This window comes from Cervus canadensis, chromosome 26, assembly GCF_019320065.1.
Source record: "Cervus canadensis isolate Bull #8, Minnesota chromosome 26, ASM1932006v1, whole genome shotgun sequence".
Classification (NCBI taxonomy): domain Eukaryota; kingdom Metazoa; phylum Chordata; class Mammalia; order Artiodactyla; family Cervidae; genus Cervus; species Cervus canadensis.
This window is the reverse complement of record NC_057411.1, coordinates 23,116,518-23,142,578: the sequence shown is the minus strand read 5'-3', so window position 1 is coordinate 23,142,578 and position 26,061 is coordinate 23,116,518. Positions and strand designations below refer to the sequence as shown.

Sequence of the window (26,061 nt, the reverse complement as noted above, 5' to 3'; positions counted from 1 at the left end):
TCTACTTCACAAAATAATTTACACTATTTAATCAAGATACAAAGAGAGTGTAATTTTGAATAATTCTACCAGGGCATGAAGAATAAGTCTATGTTAGTAGTAGACTACACTGGTAGGACCACTTATACTGTACTACTAAAGAAATTAACCTTTGGGTGTTTCTCTTGTTAGGATAGTGTTACCCTAAAGATACTCTCTAGATCCTGCAGATTATGAGTTGATGATGGGGTACGGTAAGTCCTACTTTTTTATCTGGATGCTCAGTTGAAGAGAGGGAGTCCTTCCCTCTTTACCTTCCCAAGTCTTGTCCCCAGGCTACTAGGTCTGGGTAAATATCCTCTTTTCCCTTATTCTTCTTTTTGAATGTGTTCCTCTCACTGAGCTGTGTCTACTTGGTAAAGACCATACAAAAGTTAAAAATAAAAATAGGTATCAGTGTCTACTATTTCCAAAATATGTTCTGCAGTGATGGTTAGGCTGGGCCAAGAAAAAAAAATCAGTATGGAATTTAGAGTAAACACAAGGAGGGAGTGAGATGTGTATGCAGTTCTAAGTTATGCAAATGATATAGCAGAGAGAAAAATGAAGAAAAGGAGTCAGAAGAAAGAGATTGACAAGTGATACACTGGGAAACAGAACAGAAAGCTGAGAAGAAAAGACAAAATTGAGAAATTGGATATAAAGACTAGTGATAGTTAAAGGTATCTTAGTACATAAAAAGAGAGTGAAAAATGGGGAAGGAGAAATAAAAAGCTACACACAGAGTGGTTGATAGAAATAAAGAAGGAAGATTAAAAAAGGAAATGATAAAGGTGAAGAAGGAGGTAGTGGAAGAAAAGTTCTGAAGGAGAATATTAACCAGGAAAAAGACCAACACAAGGAAGTAAAAAGTACAGTGCATTAGGACTATATTGATGTATAGATCTCCATACATAAAATGGCAAGTTCATCTGCTTTTCTGTCTTGCAAATGCAGACAATTTTGCAAGTATGGAACTTTGAGAGGGAAAGGAAGAATCAGCAAGCACAAAGAAACTAATCCAGACAAGTGGATTACAAGTTTCAGGGCAATGGTGGTCAGAGCCTTCCTTTTTTTTTTTTTTTTTTAAAGTCTGTGCTAATTAGTGACAATACTGAATCTAGCAAACCCCAGAGGCCCAGCCTCCTGTGCTGGAGTGGGGAAAAACTTAGGGATCACGAAAAGGTGAGATACTTAATCAAGTCTTGGGGGAGAAAATGTCTGGAAACCACTGTAGCACAGCAGGTATTTTCCTTCCCCAGAGAATACTTGCTGGAGATGATTCCTAGGCCTGAAGTAATAAGCAGTCTTGAACCTGGTCCTGTGGATTGGTCCCTACTTGAAGAGGATCAAATGGAGTGTGATCATCTGCATTGAGTGGGTCTACATTTATATTCTGAAACTGTGCCCCAGTGGCTAATTCAGCCAATGAGTTAGGAATTTCAGTAGGCATAATTGAATCCCCATCAAATGAGCCTTGCCTTCCAAGACTAGATGGAGTCCCAGTGCTGGAGGTGTAATACTTTCTTAATTTGGAGTCAAAACATGGTAACTGTAGGATCGTAGATGGTCTTTGTTGCTGCCTTTTGCCCTCATTTCCTTGCACTTCACTTGGAATTCCTTCTGGCTTGGGACCTTCGTCAGGTGTATCCATAACAAGCTGCTCAGGAGTAAGATCAACAGGTCTTTCATTGAGCTGGTTGCCTTCAAATGTTTGTTCCAAAACATGGTTTCCATCTCCTCCAAGATCACTTTTGAGGCAAGGTATATTCTTTGATTGAAGGGAACTGGCTTCAGGAAGGGGCCTAATTCCCCTTTGGCTCAATTGGTTATTTATAGAACATGGTGTGTTCCTCCTCAGAGTGGACGCATCATCTCTGAAAGGACTTGGGTTTTGACTTTCTCCAGGCAGTCTTTTCTCTGAGCTGTTTCTTTGGCCAGGTAGGATGCTTGTTGGGGAAATAGTATGTCTTTCATGCTTAGTATGACTGTCTTCTGTATAGAGAGGGCTGGTGTCTTGGTTCACCCCTGGTGCAAGACCAAAAGATAGAATATAGTCTTGTAGAGCATGTGGATTGTCCCTGGGCCCTGTGGAGCCACCAGCACAGCAAGAGCCTCTCTGGCTTAGGTGAAATAGACGTGTTTCTTTTTGACTTCCTGGGTAATGTGGAGGAATTAAGTCTGGAAAAGCCAAATGTTCTCCCTCTGGTGAATTTAACCTAGTGATTTGCATGCCATAATTCAAATTCTCACCTTCATGCCATGTTGGATTTTTCTGAAACCCAGTTGGGGAGTTACTGGAATAAGGCTGGTTCTCCTTGTGGTATGGTGGACTAGCAGGGGCTTTGGGTAGATTCATTGGCTGACCCCAGAAAGTTCTGGTAAAATATGGCCTTCTTTCTTTCTGCCCTTGGACTTGAACCATGTGGTCCCAGGAATTCCAAGAAGGAAACATAGTGTTTTCTTCTTGTCCAACAGCATTATTAGGATAATAGGCCCTGTTCTCCACAAGCAGTGGTATAGTGGGAGCAGAATTATGTGGTGGAAAATTCTCATCTGGGCTCCAGGGGTAAAATTCACCATAAGGAAAATACTCCCTGGGCTTTGATAGATTATCTAAGGAATAGGGAGGGTATTCCTTTGGTTGGTTTGAGGTATATTGCTTGCCTTCATACCTAGCTGTTGGGTCTCTCTTAAAGTTCAACTCCACACCCCATCTTGTTTGTCCTGGGAAAGGTTCATCTCCAGTTGGATCAGTTGGGTCTTCTTCATTATAAGGGATTGTCTCTTTTGGATCTGGAGTAGTCATGGGATAGTGTGGATTTTCATGTTGCCCCATTGTATTGGGAGGACCATTTCTTTCATCCCAGGTATTACTTCTAAGGTATGGTGAGTTTTCCCTGCGGTTATAGGGGTTGTAGTCAGGGTAGTAAATAAGTCCTCTAGAGCCATGGGAAGGATGAGATAAGTGTTCTTCCTTCCTTCCAGGATCTTCCTTAAAAAGTGGAGAGATTTCTTGTTGGTTCCAAGTATTTCTTCCAGCAGGAAAATGTTCCCTTGCAGGGGAAGGAGATCCCACAGGGTACACAGGCTGATATGTACTGTGCTTTATTTCTGGCTGATTAATTTCTGATTCATATGGGATTCTTCTTGGTTCTAAAATAATCCCTTTGGGCAAATTCTGGCTTTGAGTTTGTCCATTAGAATTTGGGGTTCCTCTGGAATCTCCTCTTGGGTAATAAGAGTTTTCACGTTGATCAATAGAATTAAAATTTGGGACTAGAATGTTACCTTCATGGTGAGGCAGTTTATAGTTTGATTTACTAACTCCATAGTCTTGAGAGTTTCTCCAGGGGCCATTTGGATCCCTCGTAGGAATAACTATTCTTTCTTTTTGACTTACTGGCTTCTCTTTTGGATTTTGGATGTTTTCATTGTGGCCAGTAGTACCATGTTTGGGATCCAGAGGGGCAATGGTTCCCGCAGGTTGTTTACTGGGCCCCTCAGGCTTTCTTCTGAAATTTGCTGGATTTCCTGCATAATTGGGATAATTGCCCCTTGCGGTGGAGGCATAAGCTCTGCGATATACTGGGTATCCTGGAAGAATTGCTTGTTTGCCTTCCAAAACAAAGGCGTTCCACCGAGGACCCCTTTGAATTTGTTGATTTCGGTAAAAAGGCCCATTACGTCTATGCCCCATAGAGGTACCAGCAGGACGCCATTGTCTTCCTGCAGGAAAATTTCGGATGTTAGGATGTGGATAATTTTCATGAATATTTGTCTGACTTGGTCTCCATGGGGTTTGACTTCTTGGAACTCCTTGGCCTGAAACATTTACTACAGGGTTGTTTTGAACTGTAGGGTTGCCCACAGTGTTAGGCCCCTGACCATTGTTTCCTACTGGGCTGGTGTCATTTCCGCCTTGACCCGCTCTGGGACTGGGTGCATTTGGCTGGGTAGAGTTAGTCTCAGGAATTGTTGAATTAACTGAAGGATCAGTGGCTGGAGTCTCTGTTTTAGGAGGATCTTCTTCTTTTGGTTTTTCATAATCTTCAAACATCTCTTCTGAATAATAAGGAGGACGGCCCCCAAATCCATGATATCCAAAATATCCAAAGAAAGGGTTCTGTAGGAAGAAGATGGAAATTAATAATTACTCTCTGTTTCCCACTGTGGTGCTGCTTGGAATTTTTTTGAAGGGATAGAAAAATCTATTAGTGATATACTTTTAAAATTACCACTGGTTATGCTTTCTTTCTTGAAATTTGATTCTTCCTTGGTTTCCATCACCTTTCTCCCTTCTGGTACTCTTATTCTCTGAGCAGTACGTAGTTTTCTCTTCTTAGACCTGGATTCTAAATCTAAGTTTTTTGTTTGTTTGTTTGTTTTTTTAAGAAATCCATCCTCTATCCACCTTATTCTGTTTTCATTTAACACACCTGCTTTGCACAATTTATTGCAGGCCAATTTTTCAATATGGATACATGCTAGTGACTCATAAAGCCATAATTCCGGTGCATGACTCTCTCCTGAGGTTGAGACAGCAAGACTGCTACACTTAAGATCTTATGAGTACCTCTAACTGTATGTACCCAGACTAGACTCATTTCCCCCACACCTCATTCTCCAGTGTTCTATATGTAATCAGCGTTCAGCACTATCTACCCAGTTTCCTAAGTTTCCACTCTGTTTCCCCCTGACAATTAATGACCAAATCTTTAAAATCTGAGCTTCCCTGGTGGTTCAGCTAGTAAAGAATATGTCTGCCAAGTAGGAGATCAGGTTCAGTCCCTGGATCCGGAAGATCCCCTGGAGAAGGAAATAGCAACTGACTCCACTGTTCTTGCCTGGGAACTCCCATGGACAGAGGAGCCCGGAAGGCTTCAGTCCATGGGGTTGCGAAAGAGTTGAACATGACTTAGCGACTAAACAACAAACAACCCAGTTTCCCAAGTTTTCACTCTGTTCCCCCTAGACCAAATCTATAAAATTTAAACCTCTGCCTTTGCCCCACCCCCTTTGTCCCCAATACCCCTGTGCTATTGCAACAGGTTTCTCACTGGTTACTCTGGATAAAATTTTACTTTCCTCTAATCTTGCCTCTCCATTGCCACCAGAGTAGTAGAGGTTGGGGGTGGGTGTTTGGGAAAGTTCTGTCATTTTCCTCAAATACTAATTAAAGTTGCCCTTACCTTACAGGATAAACTCTAAACTCATAGCATAACATACAAACCATGGTGCTAAAGAGTGGGGCTTTAGACAAATATAGGTTAAAATGTCTATTCCACAAGTCCTAATAATATGACTCTGGGCTAACCTCAGTTTATTCATTTGTAAAAGGGAAATAATAAAATAATAGCTACCTCCTAGATTATAATGCATCAAGTGAGGTCAGGCACTTAAATGTTATACTATATATTATTATATTAAGCAGTATACTATATAATATATATATACATATATATATATATATATATATAAAACACTTGTCAGGCACTTACTGAGTACTAGGCACTGAGTTTTATATATGTTACCTCAGTCAATGCTCATAATAACCCCATGAGCATCACAGGTTCTATGAAGACCTACATGACCTTCTAGAACTAACACCAAAAAAAGATGTCCTTTTCCTCACAGGGGACTAGATTGCAAAAGTAGGAAGTCAAGAGATGCCTGGAGTAACAGGCAAGTTTGGCCTAGGAGTGCAAAATTAAGCAGGACAAAGGCTAACAGAGTTTTGCCAAGAGAACGAACTGGTCATAGCAAACACTCTTTTCCAACAACACAAGAGACAGCTCTACAAGACATGGACAACACCAGATGGTCAGTACCAAAGTTAGATTGATTATATTCTTTGCACTTGAAGTTGGAGAAACTCTATACAGTCAGCAAAAACAAGACTGGGAGCTGACTGTGGCTCAGATCATGAGTTCCTTATTGTCAAATTCAGACTTAAATAGATGAAAGTAGGGAAAACCACTACACCATTCAGGTATGACCTAAATCAAATCCTGTACAATTATATAGTGGAACTGACAAATAGATTCAAGGGTTTAGATCAGATAGACAGAGTGCCTGAAGAACTGTGGACAGAGGTTTGTAACATTATACAGGAGGCGATGATCAAAACCATCCCCAAGAAAAACACAAAAAGGCAAAATGGCTGTCTGAGGAGGCTTTACAAATAGCTGGAGAAAAGAGAGAAGTGAAAGGCAAAGGAGAAAAGGAAAGATATACCCATCTGAATGTGGAGTTCCAAAGAATAGCATGGAGAGATAAGAAAGCCTTCATAAGTGATTAATGCAAAGAAATAGAGGAAAACAATAGAGTGGGAAAGACTAGAGATCTCTTCAAGAAAATTAGAGATACCAAAGGAACATTTCATACAAAGATGGGCAGAATAAAGGACAGAAATGGTCTGGACTTAACAGAAGCAGAAGATATTAAGAAGAGATGGCAAGAATACACATAAGAACTATACAAAAGAGATCTTAATGACCCAGATAACCACGATGGTGTGATCACTCATCTAGAGCCAGATATCCTGGAATGTGAAGTCAAGTGGGCCTTGGAAGTATCACTATGAACAAAGCTAGTGGAGGTGATGGAATTCCAGTTGAGTTATTTCAAATCCTAAAAGGTGATGCTGTGAAAGTGCTGCACTCAATATGCCAGCAAATGTGGAAAACTCAGCAGTGGCCACAGGACTTGAAAAGGTGAGTTTTCATTTCAATCCTAAAGAAAGGCAATGCCAAAGAATGCTCAAACTGCTGCACAATTGCACTCATCTCACAAGCTGGTAAAGTAATGCTCAAAATTTTCCAAGCCAGGCTTCAACAATACATGAACTTCCAATGTTCAAGCTGGTTTTAGAAGAGACAGAGAAACCAGAGATCAAATTACCAACATCCTCTGGATCATTGAAAAAGCAAGAGAATTCCAGAGAAGCATCTACTTCATTGACTACACTAAAACCTTTGTGTATATCGCAACAAACTGGAAAATTCTTACAGAGATGGGAATACCAGACCACTTTACATAACTCCTGAGAAACCTGTATACAGGTCAAGAAGCAACAGTTAGAACCAGACATGGAACAACGGACTAGTTCCAAACTGGGAAAAGAGTATGTCAAGGCTGTATATTGTCACCCTGCTTATTTAACTTATATCCAGAGTACATCATGTAAAATGCTGGGCTTGATGAAGCACAAGCCAGAATCAAGATTTCCGGGAGAAATATCAATAACCTCAGATATGCAAATGACACTACCCTTCTGGCAGAAAGAGAAGAACTAAAGAGCCTCTTGATGATGGTAGAAGAGGAGAGTGACAAAGTTGGCTTAAAACTCAACATTCAAAAAACGAAGATCATGGCATCTGGTCCCATCACTTCACTGCAAATAGATGGGGAAACGATGGAAACAGTGAGAGACTTTATTTTCTTGGGCTCCAAAATCACTGCAGATGGTGACTGCAGCCACGAAATTAAAAGACACTTGCTCCTTGGAAGAAAAGCTATGACAAACCTAGACCTCATATATTAAAAAGCAGAGACTGGAAGCTTGGAACTTCCCTGGAGGACTTTGCCTTTCCATGCAAGGGGTGCAGTTTCTAATCCCTCATCAAGGAGCTAAGATCCCACTGCCCAAGTAAACCAAAACCTAAAACAGAAGCAATATTGTAAAAAGTTAAAAAAGACTTTTGAATGGTCCACGGTAAAATAAATAAACTTGAAAGCTTAAAAAAAAAAAAGCAGAGATATTACTTTGCCGGCAGAGGTCCATCTAGTCAAAGCTATGATTTTTCCAGTAGTCATGTATGGATGTGAGAGTTGAACCATAAAGAAGGCTGAGTGCCAAAGAATTGATGCTTTTGAATTGTGGCGTTGAAGACTCTTTAGTGTCCCTTGGAGTGCAACAAGATCACACCAGTTAATCCTAAAGGAAATCAATCCTGAATATTCATTGGAAGGACTGATGCTGAAGCTGAAACTCCAGTACTCTGGCCACCTGATGCAAAGAGCCAACTCATTAGAAAAGACCCTGATGTTGGGGAAGACTGAAGGCTGGAGGAGAAGGAGAAGACAGAGAACGAGGTGGTTTGATGGCATCACCGACTTGATGGACATGAGTTTGAGCAAGCTCCGGAAGTTGGTGAAGAACAGGGAAGCCTGGCATGCTACGGTCTGTGGCATTGCAAAGAGTCGGACACAACTGAGTGACTGAAGAACAGCAACAAAGCTTCAATTTATTTGTACAATGAGGGTATTAGATGATCACTTAATTCCGTCCTGAGTATAGCATTCTAAGGTAGTTTTTCTTCATTCCTGTTGACTAGTTGTTCCATCACTGTTAACAGTCTAGGTCAACCTTGAGCAAAGGTTATTAGGCTTGCTTTTCAGAGAGGGGGCAGAGAGAGAGAGGGAGAGAAAGAGAAATTGGTTTCAGTACATGTAGGGGAGAAATGATACATCGCATTTATTTTAGGTTACTTGGTTAGTTTCACTTTTTAAAAAATCATGGGTGCTCGAGCTTACAGATTCATGTGTTGGATTTTAACTTTCTTGTTAGATAGGGATCAAAAAAGCAGAGACTTTCAGAATGTAATACTCGTGAAGAACGTAGCTTTACTTGTACTTACCCCACCTTCTTCATTGCTACTTGGTGGACGTCCAAAACCTGGTGGTATCCTCTGAAAGATTAAAAACATAGTGAACACAGAGAAAACCACTTTTTGTGCTGCCATTTGATTGTAAATGCCAAGATGTTTTAAGAATAGTTTGTCAGTGTTAGCACTATTGCTGGCTTTTAGTTTCCGAGTCATTTGTTCTTATAATCTAGCTATTAATAATTATGACATAACCATCAATGAATTCTGGTAAATACAAAGACCTTAACTGGATCCTTGGTTATGTTACTCAAAATACTATGTGTGGCTGCATCTCCTAGCAGTCGTCTTGTCCCATCACCAACACACACACGCGCGTGCTCACACACACAGAAAGGAGAGAGAGAGAGAGAAAGAGAGATTTGAGTGCTATGAGGATCCAAATATCCACATTAGAATATCTAATAATGGAGATTAATGATGTTATTTTTAAAATGTTTACATTTAAGATGACAAACTGACAACCCATCCTGGATTATTACTATAATATGGTTATACTAAAAACCAAGGTTATTTTCCTAATCAAACTTGGAGGTTGAGTTTCTGCACATGGGAGGGTTTGGAAAAGCAATTCAACTCCCACAGAAGTTTTATGTAGATTAGATTAATAGCTATTTCAGCCAGAGAATCATGTTTATCTGCTTTTTCAATCTTTACCTGGTACTGCCTTCATTTTCTTAGTTCATTATTGCCAGTAAAAAGGATGTCACTCTTACAAGGAAAAAAAGAAGTAAGGAAGTTTTACTCCTTGAAATTTTTCCTTGGTGATAAGAAAAACTCTTGGTTGTAGAGTTGTAGACAAGAAAAAACAATGCCATAGCTGAATGAAGCATCATCAAATATTTATTATTGTTGTTTTTGTTGGTTCAGTTGCAACTGACCTTTAATATTTCTTTAGAGAGTTTATTTTGCAATTCATATTTTGTAATGCTTGTCATGCAATTTCATTATTTTGTTTTATTTTGATGATTTTACACTTTAGAGGATTCTTTTTTTTTAAGAGGATTCTTTTAATTATTATTTTGCAAGATTCCTTATAATGAAGTATCTCTAGCTCGAAATAATAAGATATTATGGAAAAATCTCAGTCTAGTCATTGTTTTGAAACTCTATTTGTCCTAATTTCCCTGTTACATTGAATGAGGATAACCATTGTATTTTCTAATCTCTTGGGTGAGGAATAGTAGTGAAGGGGCACAGCCCTTGAAATGAATTCATTAATTAAGTTTTTAGTAGTGTTGGATGATTTAGGCTCTGTTCATGTCACCAATTTGAGTAAAAAATCCATTTAAAACTTCTTCTTTTTCCAATAATACATTATTACTGATATGATGATTTTGTTTCATATTCTCTACTCATTGACATATGGCATTCTATTTAGAATGTATGAACTCAAATTAGCTTGAGATACAACATGATAATATTATTTTCAATTCTAATTTAAGGGAAAAATACTCACATGTGGAATATGCCACGGTGGCTGTTGATAGGGAAATAGCCCATTGCCGAATGGTGGGAATGCCTAGAGAGAACAAAAGAATCAGAGTGATGTGGAAGTGAGAATAAATGAAAATGAAACAAACCTATTAAAGACAATTGTTTGGAACTTGGAGGTTTATATCTTCCTTTGCATTAAACTGTGAACTTTTGAAGGACAGAGATGATAATAATAACACTTAGTACTATTGAGCACTTATGTTCTAGGTAATGTGTTGAGAATTTTATATTGGTAAACTCATTTAATCCTCACATACCAATGTAATAATGTGCTGTCATTATTCTCGTTTCACTTAAGATTCTGAGGTTCAGAGAAATTGAGTCACTTGCCCCAGATCTCACAGCTGGTAAATTATTGAAGCCAGGATTCAAACCCAGGAGTGTCTTTTCATTCAACTTTGTATTCTCTACAGCAGTAATAGGTCTGATAATGAAAGGTTAATCGACTCAAGACAATATAAGCTCTACACTGGATGAGATCTTGAGAAACCATCTGCACATCTTCTTGCTTTACATCAGGGCTACACTTGTGCTATCCTGAAGTCCTGGAAGCAGTATTAACTTTCAGGGCAATGTTCTAGATCATTGAAGAACAGATCTGTAAGGGACTTGGAGAACATTTCATTTCCTTGTGATGAACGTGGAGTCTAGAAGGCAAAATGACTTGCTCAGGGTCATACAACTAATAAGGGCCAGGATAAAATTCGAATCTGTATTCCCTGATCCTCTGTTGGTGCCCATGTTCATACCATGTTGCCTGTGTAGTTTAATAGGAACCTCTTTAGGGCAACAGTACATGATTCTATTTTGTATATCAGTTCAGTCGCTCAGTCATGCCCAACTCTTTGCGACCCCATGGACTACAGCACGCCAGGCTTATTTTGTGCATAGTGATACCTATATTGGGGAGCACTGGAGAAAGTGTGTTTGTGGGGGTGGCGTTGTTCTCCCAATCCCTCTGAGGCCGTTTATGACTCTGGTTTGGAATCTTGCTGAGTGAGCCTCACCTGAGGTGTCTGGGTTTCCTCCTCTTGTGGCTGAGCTGTGGTGGGTGATGGCTGCTTTAAATGCTGGTTTGGTGGGGACTCGCTCGGTTGAGGCTGGTTGGGACTCGGGGTCTCAGGGGCTTGATCTGTCTTGCTCTGGTGTTTGGGTGCTGAGGGAGATGAAGGCTTCTGTGGCTGTTTGTTGTTGGGTGGTGGCTGAGGCCACATGGGCATCTGGTACTGTGGGAAGAGCTGAGGGAGCTGTATACCGTTTCCATAAAAGGGACCCAGGGGTGCCAGCTGTAGGGTAGCAAACAACAGGGAAGTCACACGGGGGCTGAGACTGTAGCTCTCCCCACCCTCTGCAGGCGGTCTCTAAAACTCAGCCCAGGAAGCTTAAGTCAACAATGGAAGCTTTAAGCTCTTTAGCTGGAATTTCTTTACATGTTTTCTTACACAAGTGAATTTCAGTCTTTCAGAAAACCAACCAAAGCAAAAGGCACAACGAGGTGAAAAACTTCAGTTAAAGAATTTGGCTTATAATTTTCTAACTCTGAAGCCCTGACTCAGGTAAGAGGTGTACAAGTCAGGTTACAAAGGAGTTGATATCAAGTTCAAAATTCCTGTGACTTGTTACAAAAAGGAGACAGAAAGGAGAAAGAAAAAAAAGAAGACAAAGGAAGTGAGAGTGTTAAAAAAAAAGGAGAAAGAGAGAAAGAATAAAAATTTTATGTGTGTAAACATCCTTATATGGGGCTGTGCTTCTTGATTACTGGTGAATTCTCATAATTCTGTTTTCATAATGAAAATCTCCAAAATTACAAGGTGGCCGCTTCTAAAGGAAATCAACCCTGAATATTCATTGGAAGGACTGATGCTGACGCTGAAGCTCCAGTACTTTAGCCACCTGATGAGAAGAGCTGATGCACTAGGAAAGACCCTGATGCTGGCAAAGATTGAAGGCAAAAGGAGAAGGGAACAGCAGAGGATGAGATGGTTAGACAGCTTCACCGACTCAATGGACATGAATCTGAGCAAACTCTGGGAGATAGTGGACAGAGGAAACTGACAAGCTGCAGTACATGGAGTCACAAAGAGTTGACCATGACTTAGTGACTGAACAACAGTAACAACAGGGAAGCAAAAGTAGTTATAATCTGAAAATGGTAATGTACGAATTAACCTCTTACAACAGTAGTTCCCATTCAAACATTCCCTCTCTGATATATCGCCAGTCTCTATCTCCAGTCTTCATTAATCAGTCTTTCACTGTCTATGGTTGATATACACACAATAGTCTGCAAATGCCATGTGGATTAATGGAAGGTGAAATTGCAACCTTGCATTAAGATGTGAGATTTTATGATTAATTAAGTTGGTAAAAATTTCAAACCACTGGCAAAGTTGCTAAAACTGAGATTGAGAGTTTTGAAAAGTTGGGTCTACCAATAGATAAAGAAGAAAAATTGACGATGATAATTTTAAGTGAGGAGCATTAAAAGAGAATGACTTGAATGAAAAAGATTAAGGTAAAATTGATGAAGTCGATTTATTTCCCCTGCAGTGGGTCTCATGATCATGTCATAAAAGTTGAAAGTAATATATAGTATTATTGTACTATCATAAAATCTTTTCAGAAAAATTATGCCAAAAATTTTGACTCTAAATTAATAATGAATTAATTATTAATTAGTTCTAAGAGTTAGCACATAGTGGGAAGTATAATCTAAATTTTAAAAATTAGATAAAAATTAGTTTCATAATTTTAGTGCTATCTTTCAAGATAATCCACATAAAACTTTACCCTCCCCCCCAGCATTGACCTATGTTATTTTTTTGTTCTCATTATTTGTAAATATATCTTTTGTAGTCTTAGAACCAATTTCTCTCAGATATAAAGAAGCAGCATAATTAATAAATGGTTTTTATCTACATGAAAGTACAATAGATGCAATGATTTTTCTTCTTTGAAATTCTTATAATGACTGTTAAAACATGTGAATAATGATTGGTATCTTTATTAGCTGAGACAAACCATATAATTATCTGTATATGAAGAGGAAATCATAAGAATTAATATAAAGTGGAACTTACATGCGGGAAGTTCATAAAGTTGAAGTGACCATAGCGCATCATCTGCGACCAAAGGAATTCATTAATGTGGCAGGAAGTGAAAATTTTATTAAATGAAATCACAAGAAATAAGTTAATTTTCTGATTTTTAGGTACAACTGTCATAATGTCTTTTACTAATTATGCATGAATTTAAAATAAGTATGCAGTTCAGACTTTTCTGGTGGTACAGTGGATATAGAGGTGGTACCTCTGCCTGCCAGTAGAGGTCTGTGAAGATTCCACATGCCATGGAGCAACTAAGCCCATGTGCCACGACTACTGAGCTCACATGCCCTAGAGTCCGCATGCTGTAATTACTGAAGTTTGTGCATCTAGAGCCTGTGCTCCACAGTAAGAGAAGCCACTGCAATGAGAAGCCCATGCACTGCAATGAAAAGTAGCCCCTGCTCTTTGCAACTAGAGAAAGCCTGCATGCAAAACAAAGACTCAGTGCAACCAACAAATACATAAAAATTAAAAAATTTCCTAAAAAAAATAAGTATGCAACTGAAAAAAACTTCTGTGGCACTTTATTTTTAAGTCAGATTTTATTTTGACAAGAATCAATATAGAGTAATAGAGGATAAAAATAGTGTCTACTTTGAAGTTTTTTAATGTTCTGCTCTCCTCTTTTGGCCTTCAGGACTTAGGAATTTGATATCTATGAAAAGATGAAATGTATTTATATACTTAAGTGACTGCCTTCTAACAAGCCCTGGTAGAAATGGCAACCTTTGTCAGTTTTAAAACTTAATAAGGAAACTAACATCAACTATAACAAAAATTCACATTTATACCTTGAAAAGGAGAAGCACATAGGTGGGATAATGCTAGGGAAATAACTTACTTTGTCTTGATTTGAGAGTTTAAGAGATAGAGTCTCTACCTCTTTTATAATAAATTTTATATATTGGAAAGTTTTCCAGTAGTCTCCTTTTTAATTTTTATTATTTCACGCACTACGCAGCTTGCAGGATCTCAGTTTCCTGGCCAGGGATTGAACCAGGCCCAGCGTTGAAAGCCCAGAATGCTAACTAGTAGGCCACCAGGGAACTCCTTAGTATCCTCCTTTTCAAATGAACTCTAGGAAGGGCTCTGGAAAATGTCTCTCCTGAGACTGAACATACATACCTCCTCACTTTTACTGCTAAATCCAGGTATTCGGGGCATTTGCATTTGCAACTGGAAGTGAGAGAATATGTGTGACAAGTTCAGAACATCGATTGAAATAAGTCCAAGAACTGTCCTCAAGCTGTGCAACAGCAGAACATAAAGTCCTAACATTTTTAAAATACTCACTGGCATAGCAACGGAATAACCAAGCAGGCTTAGAAAGACCAGAAGAATCTTCATTTTTCCACTTGGTACCTGGAATGCAAAACTGGATTTTATTTTTGAATTTTGAAGTAACAATGCCGGGGTTATCTAAGCATTAGATAAGCACTTGGGGGTTATCTAAGCATTAGGTAAGCACTTGGTGCTTATCTAAGCACTAGCCCATCTGCTTGTCAAGGAGAGTATAGATATACACAATCTCAAGGGCCACTGCTGCCATGTTTATTTTGCATTAAGAAACTATTAGATAGTTGTTACCTGGTAGTGTTCTAATCTGCTTAAAAAGGAAAGATGAAAGCCAGAGAGGCAGAGACAGAGAATACACTGATGCTTGAGAAAATGGTTCATAGCCCTGGAATGTGGAAATTAGAAATTAGGAATTTATCTTGAAAAATATAAATATTGGTGATTTTGAATTTCTAGTTGCTAGGCTAGTTTAGAAAGGCATAGTAGTGTCTGACTATATTCACCATTGAGGATAATCTCAGTTTGAATGACAGTACAATCCAAAATCTATTTTGAACACTGTATATTTAAAGTGAATAACCAACAAAGACCTAGTGTATAGCACATGGAACTCTGCTTAATGTTATGTAGCAGCCTGGATGGGAGGGGAGTTTGGAGGAGGATGGATACATGTATGTGTATGACTAAGTCCTTTTGCTGCTTACCTGAAACTATCACAACATTGCTAATCATGTATATACCCCAATACAAAATAAAAAGTTTAAAAAAAAAACACAAGAGAACAAAATCAGTACTTTGAGCTACAGTCTAAGGTGCTGTAGACCACATTTCTTTATAAAAAGGCTAGTTATGTAAACAGGAATATTCTAGAATTATGCTTCTTTCTGCTATTGTTTCTATTATTATTTCTATTATTTTATCTTTTTACAAATATTCAAGAGCTGGTAAAAGAAATGGAGAAAAAGGCAAAACTATAGATGTGTCTCTTTGTTAGACACTGATTAAGCACAGAGGAAGTTTGATACTATAGACTTATATATGAATTTTGGAGATTGTTTTCATGGATTTTATTTACCCCACTCTAGTTAATTATGCAAGGCTTGTATAATTAACTCTTGTATTTACATCTTTGAACAAGATTTATTCTAAAGGTAATTCCTTAAGAAATTGTACCATTTGCAACAAAATAGAAAGCCCAGAGATAAACCCACATACCTATGGACACCTTATCTTTGACAAAGGAGGCAAGAAGATACAATGGAGAAGAGACAATCTCTTTAGCAAGTGGTGCTGGGAAAACTGGTCAACCACTTATAAAAGAATGAAACTAGGACACTTTTTAACACCATACACAAAAATAAACTCAAAATGGATTAAAGATCTAAATATAAGAGCAGAAACTATAAAACTCCTAGAGGAAAGCATAGGCAAAACCCTCTCCGACATAAATCACAGTAGGATCCTCTATGACCCACCTCCCAGAGTAATGGAAATAAAAGCAAAAATAAACAAATGGGATCTAATTAAACTTAAAAGCTTTTGCACAATGAAGGAAACTATAAGCAAGGTGAAAAGACAGCCTTCGGAATGGGAGAAAATAATAGCAAACGAAGCAACTGACAAAGAATTAATCTTAAAAATATACAAGCAGCTTCTGCAGCTCAATTCCAGAAAAATAAACAACCCAATCAAAAAATGGGGCAAAGAACTAAACAGACATTTCTCCAAAGAAGACATACAGATGGTTAACAAACACATGAAAAGTTGCCCAACATCACTCATTATCAGAGAAAAGCAAATCAAAACCACAATGAGGTACCATCTCACGCCAGTCAGAATGGCTGCTATCCAAAAGTCTACAAACAATAAATGCTGGAGAGGGTGCAGAGAAAAGGGAACCCTCTTACACTGTTGGTGGGAATGCAAACTAGTACAGCCACTATGGAGAACAGTGTGGAGATTTCTTAAAAAACTGGAAATAGAACTGCCATATGACCTAGCAATTCTACTGCTGGGCATACGCACCGAGGAAACCAAAATTGAAAGAGACACCTGTACCCTGGTGTTCATTGCAACACTGTTTACAATAGCCAGGACATGGAAGCAACTTAGATGTCCACCGGCAGATGAATGGATAAGAAAGCTATGGTACATATACACAATGGAATATTACTCAGCCATTAAAAAGGATGCATTTGATTCAGTTCTAATGAGGTGGATGAAACTGGGGCCTATTATACAGAGTGAAGTAAGTCAGAAAGAAAAACACCAATACAATATATTAACGCATATATGTGGAATTTAGAAAGATGGTAACAATGACCCTGTATGTGAGACAGCAAAAGAGACACAGATGTATAGAACAGTCTTTTGGACTCTGTGGGAGAAGGCGAGGGTGGGATGATTTGAGAGGGTAGCGTTGAAACATGTATATTATCATATGTGAAGTGGATTTCCGGTCCAGATTTGATGCATGGGACAGGGTGCTCAGGGCTGGTGCACTGGGATGACCCTGGGGGGTGGGATGCGGAGGGAGGTGGGAGGGGGGTTCTGGATGGGGAACACATGTGTGCCTGTGGTTGATTCATGTTGATGTTTGGCAAAAACCACTACAATATTGTAAAGTAATTAGCCTCCAATTAAAATAAATTAATTAAAAAAGAAATATAAAGGGCTTAGCATAGTGTCTGATGTATAATGAGTTTTTAAATAAATACTGTTGTTTTGTATTCAGCAAAAAAAAGAAACTGTTCTATTTGCATATACAATAGACAAAAATAAAGGTTTTAATCAGAATGATATATTTTCATGATTTAGTAGATGCAAGACGATTACTAGCATATTAATCAGGATATACACACCAATATTTGTTCATTCCTTTTGTTTCTTCTGTTGGGTTGGCCACAAAGTTCCTTCATGTTTTTCCATAAGATGTTGTAGAGAAACCCTGAATGAACTTTGTGGCCAACCCAGTATTTTCTGGGCATGAAATGATCTAGAAGTGACTTGAGCCAGTTTTCACCCTTCTGCTTGCTTCTCATAGAAGCACTATAATTAGAGAACACTTCATCATTTTCCTAAACTGTAAGTGTAATCAATTACCTTTTATGTATCAGAGAAATTGGAAGAGTGCAATTAAAGGAAGCAGTAGTATGTAAGCGCCTTTCCTACTAAATAAAGATTTTAGAATTCTAACATTGTAGAGAATTAAAAATAACTGAAATTAGTGTGTTTAATATAGGCTATTGCAACACAAAGAAGCTAATAAAGAGAATATTGGTAAATGCTTTCCTAAATCTACTTTCTAAGATTATGGCCCAAGATTTTGGGGGAACTTCTGTATGTTTAATTTCTCTCTTGCTTAATTATCCATCTAATTTCTATGGTAGCAGTCACTGAGATTCTTGATAACATTATACACTCATATAGGAATATGTGATCTTTTATTTTGTAAATACAAAATGTCACTCATTTTCTCTTTTTATAAAATTAACATATTATGTTAGATGACTTTTAAGATTTGTTCCATGTCTAAAAGTTCATGATCAGATGAAAGTCTATGCTTAGCTGTTTTTTCAAAAAAGTATTTTTAATTACTGTGATTGCTGTGGGATACAATGACTATGTAAGTTCTTAGCTCTAGTTCTAACATTCCATCTGTCAACTCAGATCTCTTTTTTTTTTTGACATGTTTAAATAGTTTTATCTTCTCAAATGTACTTCTGACAACATTTAGTTTGATATGTGATCTGTTTGTATTAGGAAAAATAAATGAAAATACTCACCAAGTAATCTAGCTTAGGAGAAGAGGCTTCATGCCTACACTGCAGCAGCATTTTTTCACCAAAATTTTCATAAGCCTTTAAGAAAAGTATAGATTTTGCATGAGAAGAAACCTAAATATAGAATTGAAGCAAATGAATGAAGGAACTAGTAGAAAAGCTTCAGATCTACCTTTATTAAAGAGTCTTCAAAATCAAGCTTAATCTTCAGTTGCTTTAAGAGTAGGGTGAAAGCTAAATCAGAAAATGACCCAAGCACCATATTTTGAGATACCTTTAGTGACAAAAGTTGACAAAATTGACAAAACTTGATTGCTTATTGGGGATGTGTACATTAGCCCAATGTTAAATGAAATCTAAGTAGTTTGGAAGAAAGCTTATAAGAAAAATAAATATACCAACTAAACCAAGAAGTTTGAAGTTTTATCAAAGATTAGGCTACATAAAAATTATTATCAGCCAACATCAAAGAATGCAATCAGGAAGTCAATCAACGTCTATGAATTAAGCTCATTTTGAAACTATATTATTTATGTTGATAATCTCTAATACTCACCCAATGCCAGTTAGACGCTCCAGTATATAAAGAATAACTTTTACCTGAACTTTGCTAACCTGTCTTTGAAATATATTCTTAATAGTCTACATTGAAAATAACTACAAGTTGCTAAAGCCAGGGAGATCTCAGGAGCTAGTCATATTTATTTCTTAATGATGAAACAAAAATTCTTCATAAATACGTCATGTTCTGTACCAAAAAGACTTAAAGTAAAAAGATTCCTCCTTGTCAGAAAGCCTGGGTCACATTTAAGCACTGTTGTAGACCTGCACAGCCAATCAGCTTTGAGAAAGACAGTTTTGCCATCTCAAGAGTTTAAGGTGAAAAAACACATCCAATGTGAAATTTATAATGTGTTATTATAGAAGCTGTCAAATGAAGTCTCTCATTATGTATAATAACAGTCCAGGAAAATGAGCTTACAGCAGTAAGATTTAGAAGATGCTTTCCTTGATGAATTTGGGATTTTTCAAGTATAGAAACTTTGTTTATACAAAGATATTTAGGGAACAAAGGTGAATATTAACCATGTGCTATTGTCATAAATCACTGACCATCATCAAAAGGCAGGTCAAAATATGTAATTAATTTTATATACTTAGTATATATTTGTGTGTGTGTGCTCAGTCATGTCTGACTCTTTGTGATCCCATGGACTGTAGCCCACCAGGCCCCTCTGTCCATGAGACTTTCCAGGTGAGAACTTTGGAGTGGGTTGCCACTTCTTCCTCCAGTATATATTTAATATATAATTAAAATTAACTCATATTGCAACACCATGGAATATACAGTCCAATCTTCAGGCCAGAATACTGGAGTGGGTAGCCTTTCCCTTCTCCAGGGGAATCTTCCCAATCCAGGGATTGAACCCAGGTCTCCCGCATTGCAGGCTGATTCTTTACCAGCTGAGCCACGAGGGAAGCCCAGAATATTATTCAACTCAGTGACTTGATTTGATTCATATTACAGAATGTTATCAGGACACAGTGTTCTTGTTTGAAGTCAAATATATGTTAGTTACTGGGGATTCAGCGTTATTGAAGAGAAAAGCAAAATGATAAATTAACTCTCAGCTATTCATGATAATACAACCTCACAAAGATCTGAGTTGAGAAATTTACTGAAGGAATTATGTTATGGATGTTCTTAGAAGTTTGATTTTCCATAATAAAGATTTCACTGCTAAATAAATAAATAGGACAGTTATTCTTTTCCTTGACAAGAGCAAGCTTTGTTACTTTTACTGAATTTAGGTTCTCCTGTCCTCTGTGGCTCCATTTGTAGTGGTGACATTGCTGCTTGTTTTTATGTTGGCATTAATTAGTAAGAATTTTTGAATTTGATGCCCAAAGCTGGTTCCTAATTGGTCAGACATCAATTCACCCATGGGTTGTACAAGGTGCTGTTCTCTAAGGCATGAGAGGTGCCATGTTCTTCCTCTTGGGCCAAATAACACTGATTTCTTTTTCTTTTTTTTTTTTTAGCCCTTCAGCTCCCTGAATTTAGTACCACAAAGAACAAAATTGCACCAGAATAGTTGACTTTAAATTAACCTCTAAATATCTATCCAAGTATCTAAGTATCTTTTTAGATTGTGTGTCCAAGAAGGTATGCAAGTTTATATCTGCTCCAAGTGTCTGTCTTTATCTGATTTTGTAGAAACTGAGTAGGAATTACAATACCGCGTGTTTGCTGACACTGGTTTGCAAGTGGTAGGACACCTAGAGGACGGTGTATTCACGAAGATGTAATGGGAATTGTGATGCTGGATGACCCTGGTTTCTGCTTGTAGAAACCTTCGCATAGAGGCTACGATTTTGAAACCAACCTTAGCCTTAGAAGTTGTTGGGAGTTGCCACTAAACCACACTTGACTGCTTTTCCATTTACCCTTGTGTTGTGTTTAGTTACTCAGTCTTTGAGATGCCATAGACTGCAGTCCGCTAGGCTCCTTTGTCCATGGGGATTCTCTAGGCAAGAATGCTGGAGTAGGTTGCTATGCCCTCCTCCAGGGGATCTTCCTGACCCAGGGATCAAACCCAGACTCACGCATTGCAGGCAGATTCCTTACTGTCTGAGCCACCAGGGAAGTCCCCATTTACCCTTTTCCCTGCCGTAAGCTGGTTAGTGGTCATGGAATAATCCATGTTTGAAAAACCCAGCTAAGCTACTGAATGAATTTCCACAGTTTGTTGACATGGTCAAAGGCTTTGGCATAGTCAATAAAGCAGAAATGAATGTTTTTCTGGAACTCTCTTGTTTTTTCAATGATCCAACAGATGTTGGCAATTTGATCTCTGGTTCCTCTGTCTTTTCTAAACCAGCTTGAACATCTGGAAGTTCATGGTTCACGTATTGTTGAAGCCTGGCTTGAAGAGTTTTGAGCATTACTTTACTAGTGTGTCAGATGAGTGCAATTGTGTCATAGTTTGAGTATTCTTTGGCATTGCCTTTCTTTGGGATTGGAATGAAAACTGGCCTTTTCCAGTCCTGTGGCCACTGCTGAGTTTTCCACATTTGCTGGCATATTGAGTGCAGCACTTTCACAGCATCATCTTTTAGGATTTGAAATAGCTCAACTGGAATTCCATCACTTCCTCTAGCTTTGTTCATAGTGATGCTTCCTAAGGCCCACTTGGCTTCACATTCCCTGGCTCTAGATGAGTGATCACACTATCATGGTTATCTGGGTCATGAAGATCTTTTTTTGTACAGTTCTTCTGTGTATTCTTTCCACCTCTTCTTAATATCTTCTGCTTCTGTTAGGTCCATACCATTTCTGTCCTTTATGGAGCCCATCTTTGCATGAAATGTTCCCTTGATATCTCTAATTTTCTTGAAGAGATCTCTAGTCTTTCCCGTTCTAATGTTTTCCTCTATTGCTTTGCACTGATGACTGAAGAAGGCTTTCTTATCTCTCCTTGCTATCCTTTGGAACTCTGCATTCAAATGGGTAAATCTTTCCTTTTCTCCTTTGCTTTTCACTTCTCTTCTTTTCACAGCTATTTGTAAGGCCTCTTCAGACAGCCATTTTGCTTTTCTGCATTTCTTTTTCTTGGGGATGGTCTTGATCCCTGTCTCCTGTAAATGTCACAAACCTCCATCCATAGTTCATCAGGCACTCTGTCTATCATATCTAATCCCTTGAATCTATTTCTTACTTCTACTGTATAATCATAAGAGATTTGATTTAGGTCATACCTGAATGTCTAGTGGTTTTGCCTACTTTCTTCAATTTCAGTCTGAATTTGACAATAAGTGGTTCATGATCTGAGCCACAGTCGGCTCCCGGTCTTGTTTTTGCTGACTGAATAGAACTTCTCCATCTATGACTGCAAAGAATATAATCAGTCTGATTTTGGTATTGACCATCTGGTGATGTCCATGTGTAGAGTCTTCACTTGTGTTGTTGAAAGAGGGTGTTTGCTATGACTAGTGCGTTCTCTTGGCAAAATCTATCAGCCTTTGCCTTGCTTCATTCTGTACTCCAAGGCCAAATTTGTCTGTGACTCCAGATGTTTCTTGACTTCCTATTTTTGCACTCCAGTCCCCTATAATGAAAAGGACATCTTTTTTGGGTGTTAGTTCTAAAAGGTCTTATAGGTCATCATAAAACCATTCAACTTCAGCTTCTTCAGCATTACTGGTTGGGGCATAGACTTGTATTACTGTGATGTTGAATGTTTGCCTTGGAAATGAACAGAGATCATTCTGTTGTTTTTGAGATTGCATCCAAGTACGGCATTTTGGACTCTTTTGTTGACTATAATGGCTACTCCATTTTCTTCTAAGGGGTTCTTGCCCACAGTAGTAGATATAATGGTCATCTGAGTTAAATTCACCCATTCCAGTTCATTTTAGTTCGCTGATTCCTAAAATGTTGATGTTAACTCTTGCCATCTCCTATTTGACCATTTCCAATTTGCCTTGATTCATGGACCTAGCATTCCAGGTTCCTATGCAATATTGCTCTTTACAGCATCGGACCTTGCTTCCATCACCAGTCACATCCACAACTGGGTATTGTTTTTGCTTTGGCTCCATCCCTTCATTCTTTCTGGAGTTATTTCTCCACTGATCTCCAGTAGCATATTGGGCACCTACTGACCTGGGGAGTTCATCTTTCTGTGTCCTATCATTTTGCCTTTTCATACTGTTCATGGGGTTCTCAAGGCAAGAATACTGAAGTGGTTTGCCATTCTCTTCTCCAGTGACCACATTTTGTCAGAACTCTCCACCATGACCCGTCCATCTGGGGTGGCACTACATGGCGTGGCTCAGAGTTTCATCGAATTAGACAAGACTGTGATCCATGTGCTAAGATTGGTTAGTTTTCTGTGATTGTTGTTTCAGTCTGTCTGCCCTCTGATACCCTCTGTCAGTGCCTACTGTCTTATTGGGGTTTCTCTGACCTTGGATGTGGGGTATCTCCTCTCAGCTGCTCGCCACTCCAGCACCATTCAGCTGCTGCTCGCTGCTCCATAGCAAACTGTGGAAAATTCCGAAAGAGGTAGGAATATCAGACCACCTGACCTGCCTCTTGAGAAAACTGTATGCAGGTCAGGAAGCAACAGTTAGAACTGGACACGGAACAGCAGACTGGTTCCAAATAGGAAAAGGAGTACGTCAAGGCTGTATATTATCACCCTGTTTATTTAACTTATATGCAGAGTACATCATGAAAAATGCTGGGCTGAATGAAGCACAGCTGGAATCAAGATTGCCAGGAGAAATATGAATAACCTAAGATATGCAGATGACACCACCCTTATGGGCAGAAAGTGAAGAAGAACTAAAGAGCCTCTTGATGAAAGTGAAAGAGGAGAGTGAAAAAGTTGGCTTAAAACTCAGTATTCGGAAAACTAAGATCATGGCATCCGGTCCCATCACTTCGTTGCAAGTAGATGGGGAAGCAATGGAAACAGTGACAGACTTTACTTTTTTGAGCTCTAAAATCACTACAGATGGTGACTGCAGTCATGAAATTAAAAGACTCTTACTCCTTGGAAGGAAACTTATGACCAACCTAGACAGCATATTAAAAAGCAGAGACATTACTTGGCCAACAAAGGTCCGTCTAGTCAAAGCTATGGTTTTTCCAGTAGTCATGTATAGATGTGAGAGTTGGACTATAAAGAAAGCTGAGTGCCAAAGAACTGATGCTTTTGAACTGTGCTGTTGGAGAAGACTTTTGAGAGTCCCTTGGACTGAAAGGAGATCCAACCAGTCCATCCTAAAGATCAGTCCTGAGTGTTCACTGAAACGACTGATGTTGAAGCTGAAACTCCAATGCTTTGGCCACCTGATGCGAAGACCTGACTCATTTGAAAAGCCCCTGATGCTGGGAAAGATTGAAGGTGGGAGGAGAAGGGAATGACAGAGGATGAGATGGTTGGATGGCATCGCCCAACTCAATGGACATGAGTTTACTCCCGGGTAAACTCCAGGAGTTAGTGATGGACAGGGAAGCCTGGTGTACTGCAGTCTATGGGGTCACAAAGAGTTGGACACGACTGAGCAACTGAAATGAACTAAACTGAAGCTACTGAAATGAGTGGACTCTTAGTAGTGGTGGACTGGATTGAGAAAAACAACCAAGCGTCGTTTTTTCTTTAAAAACACGAGACAAGTGCTTAATTCCAAAGAATGTTTAAAACCAATCCTTTGTTACTTTTTCTCCTTTACTCCAATTATCTTTACTTACTTTATAAATACTGTTTCCCTTCAAACTATTACAGCAGTTTTTGCATATGTTTGTGATTTGGCTTTTTAAAATTTTAGAATTTATCTCTTTCTGTTTTCCTTTGTGTTTCCCTTTTTGTCCATAAAACAAGGCTGCTTATTAGGGCTCCAAAACCCCATGAAATTTTAAAAATTTGTGTGTTTGTATGTGGATGCATTTTTTTGCCCCCAAAGGAGAACCTGTATCCTCAAAAGTCTGTGACTTTCCCACTCTCCTAACATGATCTTATTGCCCTTGATTTTAAGTCACCAGGAGCAGAAAAACCTTTTGATTTTTATGGGTGGAAAGGGGCTAGCTTTGGAGTTGCCAAACCTGAGTTAAAACTTGCCATATATTTTCCAACTGTTAAATTTCCTGTTCTGTAAAATGGGGGTAATAAGTTTCTTTTAGGAAATAATTTAAATAATGTATGTAAAGTATCTGGCACCTAACAGGCACTGAATGATGATCAGTATCTGACTGATCAGTACGTTAAAGTACTTTTGTGGTTCCACATTACACTTCATAATTATGGACTTAAGAGTAATAACAGCAGTGATAGTTCTCATTTCCTAAGCATGACTATCATTGCTGAAGCCCTACTAATAATAATCCACTCAAGTTCTGTGGATTATTACTTGTAGAACTCCCCCACAATTCAAGATTACTGAACTTGGGACACTTGAGATAAACTAGAGTCTTTGGAATCCACCATTAGGTGGCCAAATAGTACATAAGTATCCATAGTCTTGATTTCTATCTGGTTATCTTCAGGCCCTAAGTGTGAGAAGCTTTCCTTCATAAGGGAAGAGGACGTGTATTTTAACCTCTCAAAGTTTAAATGGTTAATAATGTTTTATTCCACAGACATTTCCCAAGCAGCCTCTTTATGCAAATCCCTAGGTGAGGTTCCCATCCATCCTGTATAAGCTATTGGGATAGAAATTTTTCCGAGTCAGAACTTAGTTGGTTTGAATTTTGGTTCCTACAACTTAACTGTTTTAAAATTTCAGTCAAGTGACTTAAAGTCCTTAAGGCCTAGTTTCTTTGTTTGTAAAATGGGGGATAACAATAATATTTCCTTCATTGGTTTGTTGAGAATTTAATGAGTTAATTTGTTTAAAGTCTTTAGTACATAGCTTAAACAAATGCCATAAATAGATATGTAAATATTACCTGGGGTTATGATTAGAGCTTGCTCAGTAGCTGTTTTGTTACTGACCACTGATAGATTTCCTAAAGATTTTAAAAGATGTTTAAAAAAAAAAAATAAAATAAAAGATGTTTCACCTTGTTGTGCTTAGTGATGAAACAAGAGCAAAAAGACAGAAAGCAAACCAAAAAAACCTCTCAAGGAGCAATGAAACATCCATGTAAATAGGATATAGGAAAAAACTGGATAATAAAGTTTA

General features: G+C 38.3%; 1 protein-coding gene across 1 annotated transcript; it reads right to left on the bottom strand.

Annotated features, from left to right (window-relative positions):
• Nucleotides 1-1,303: 1,303 nt before the first annotated feature.
• On the bottom strand, nt 1,304-18,423 carry ENAM (enamelin). Its single transcript, XM_043448046.1, has 8 exons — nt 18,373-18,423; nt 14,585-14,653; nt 14,417-14,467; nt 13,265-13,306; nt 11,192-11,470; nt 10,147-10,209; nt 8,661-8,711; nt 1,304-4,144 (listed from the first exon to the last, which is right to left on the bottom strand). Exons 1-8 carry the CDS (start codon nt 18,421-18,423, stop codon nt 1,304-1,306), a joined length of 3,447 nt encoding a protein of 1,148 aa, XP_043303981.1.
• Nucleotides 18,424-26,061: the final 7,638 nt, after the last annotated feature.

Bases quoted from the DNA above. Each gene is read 5' to 3' on its own strand.
- ENAM (XM_043448046.1), bottom strand. From the start codon at position 18,423: ATGCTGCTGCAGTGTAGGCATGAAGCCTCTTCTCCTAAGCTAGATTAC. The intron at 10,210-11,191 runs GTGAGGCTCACT...TGTTCTCTCTAG, and splicing joins AGGAAACCCAGACACCTCAG to GCATTCCCACCATTCGGCAA. The intron at 4,145-8,660 runs GTAAGTACAAGT...TTCTTCCTACAG, and splicing joins GTAGCAATGAAGAAGGTGGG to AACCCTTTCTTTGGATATTT.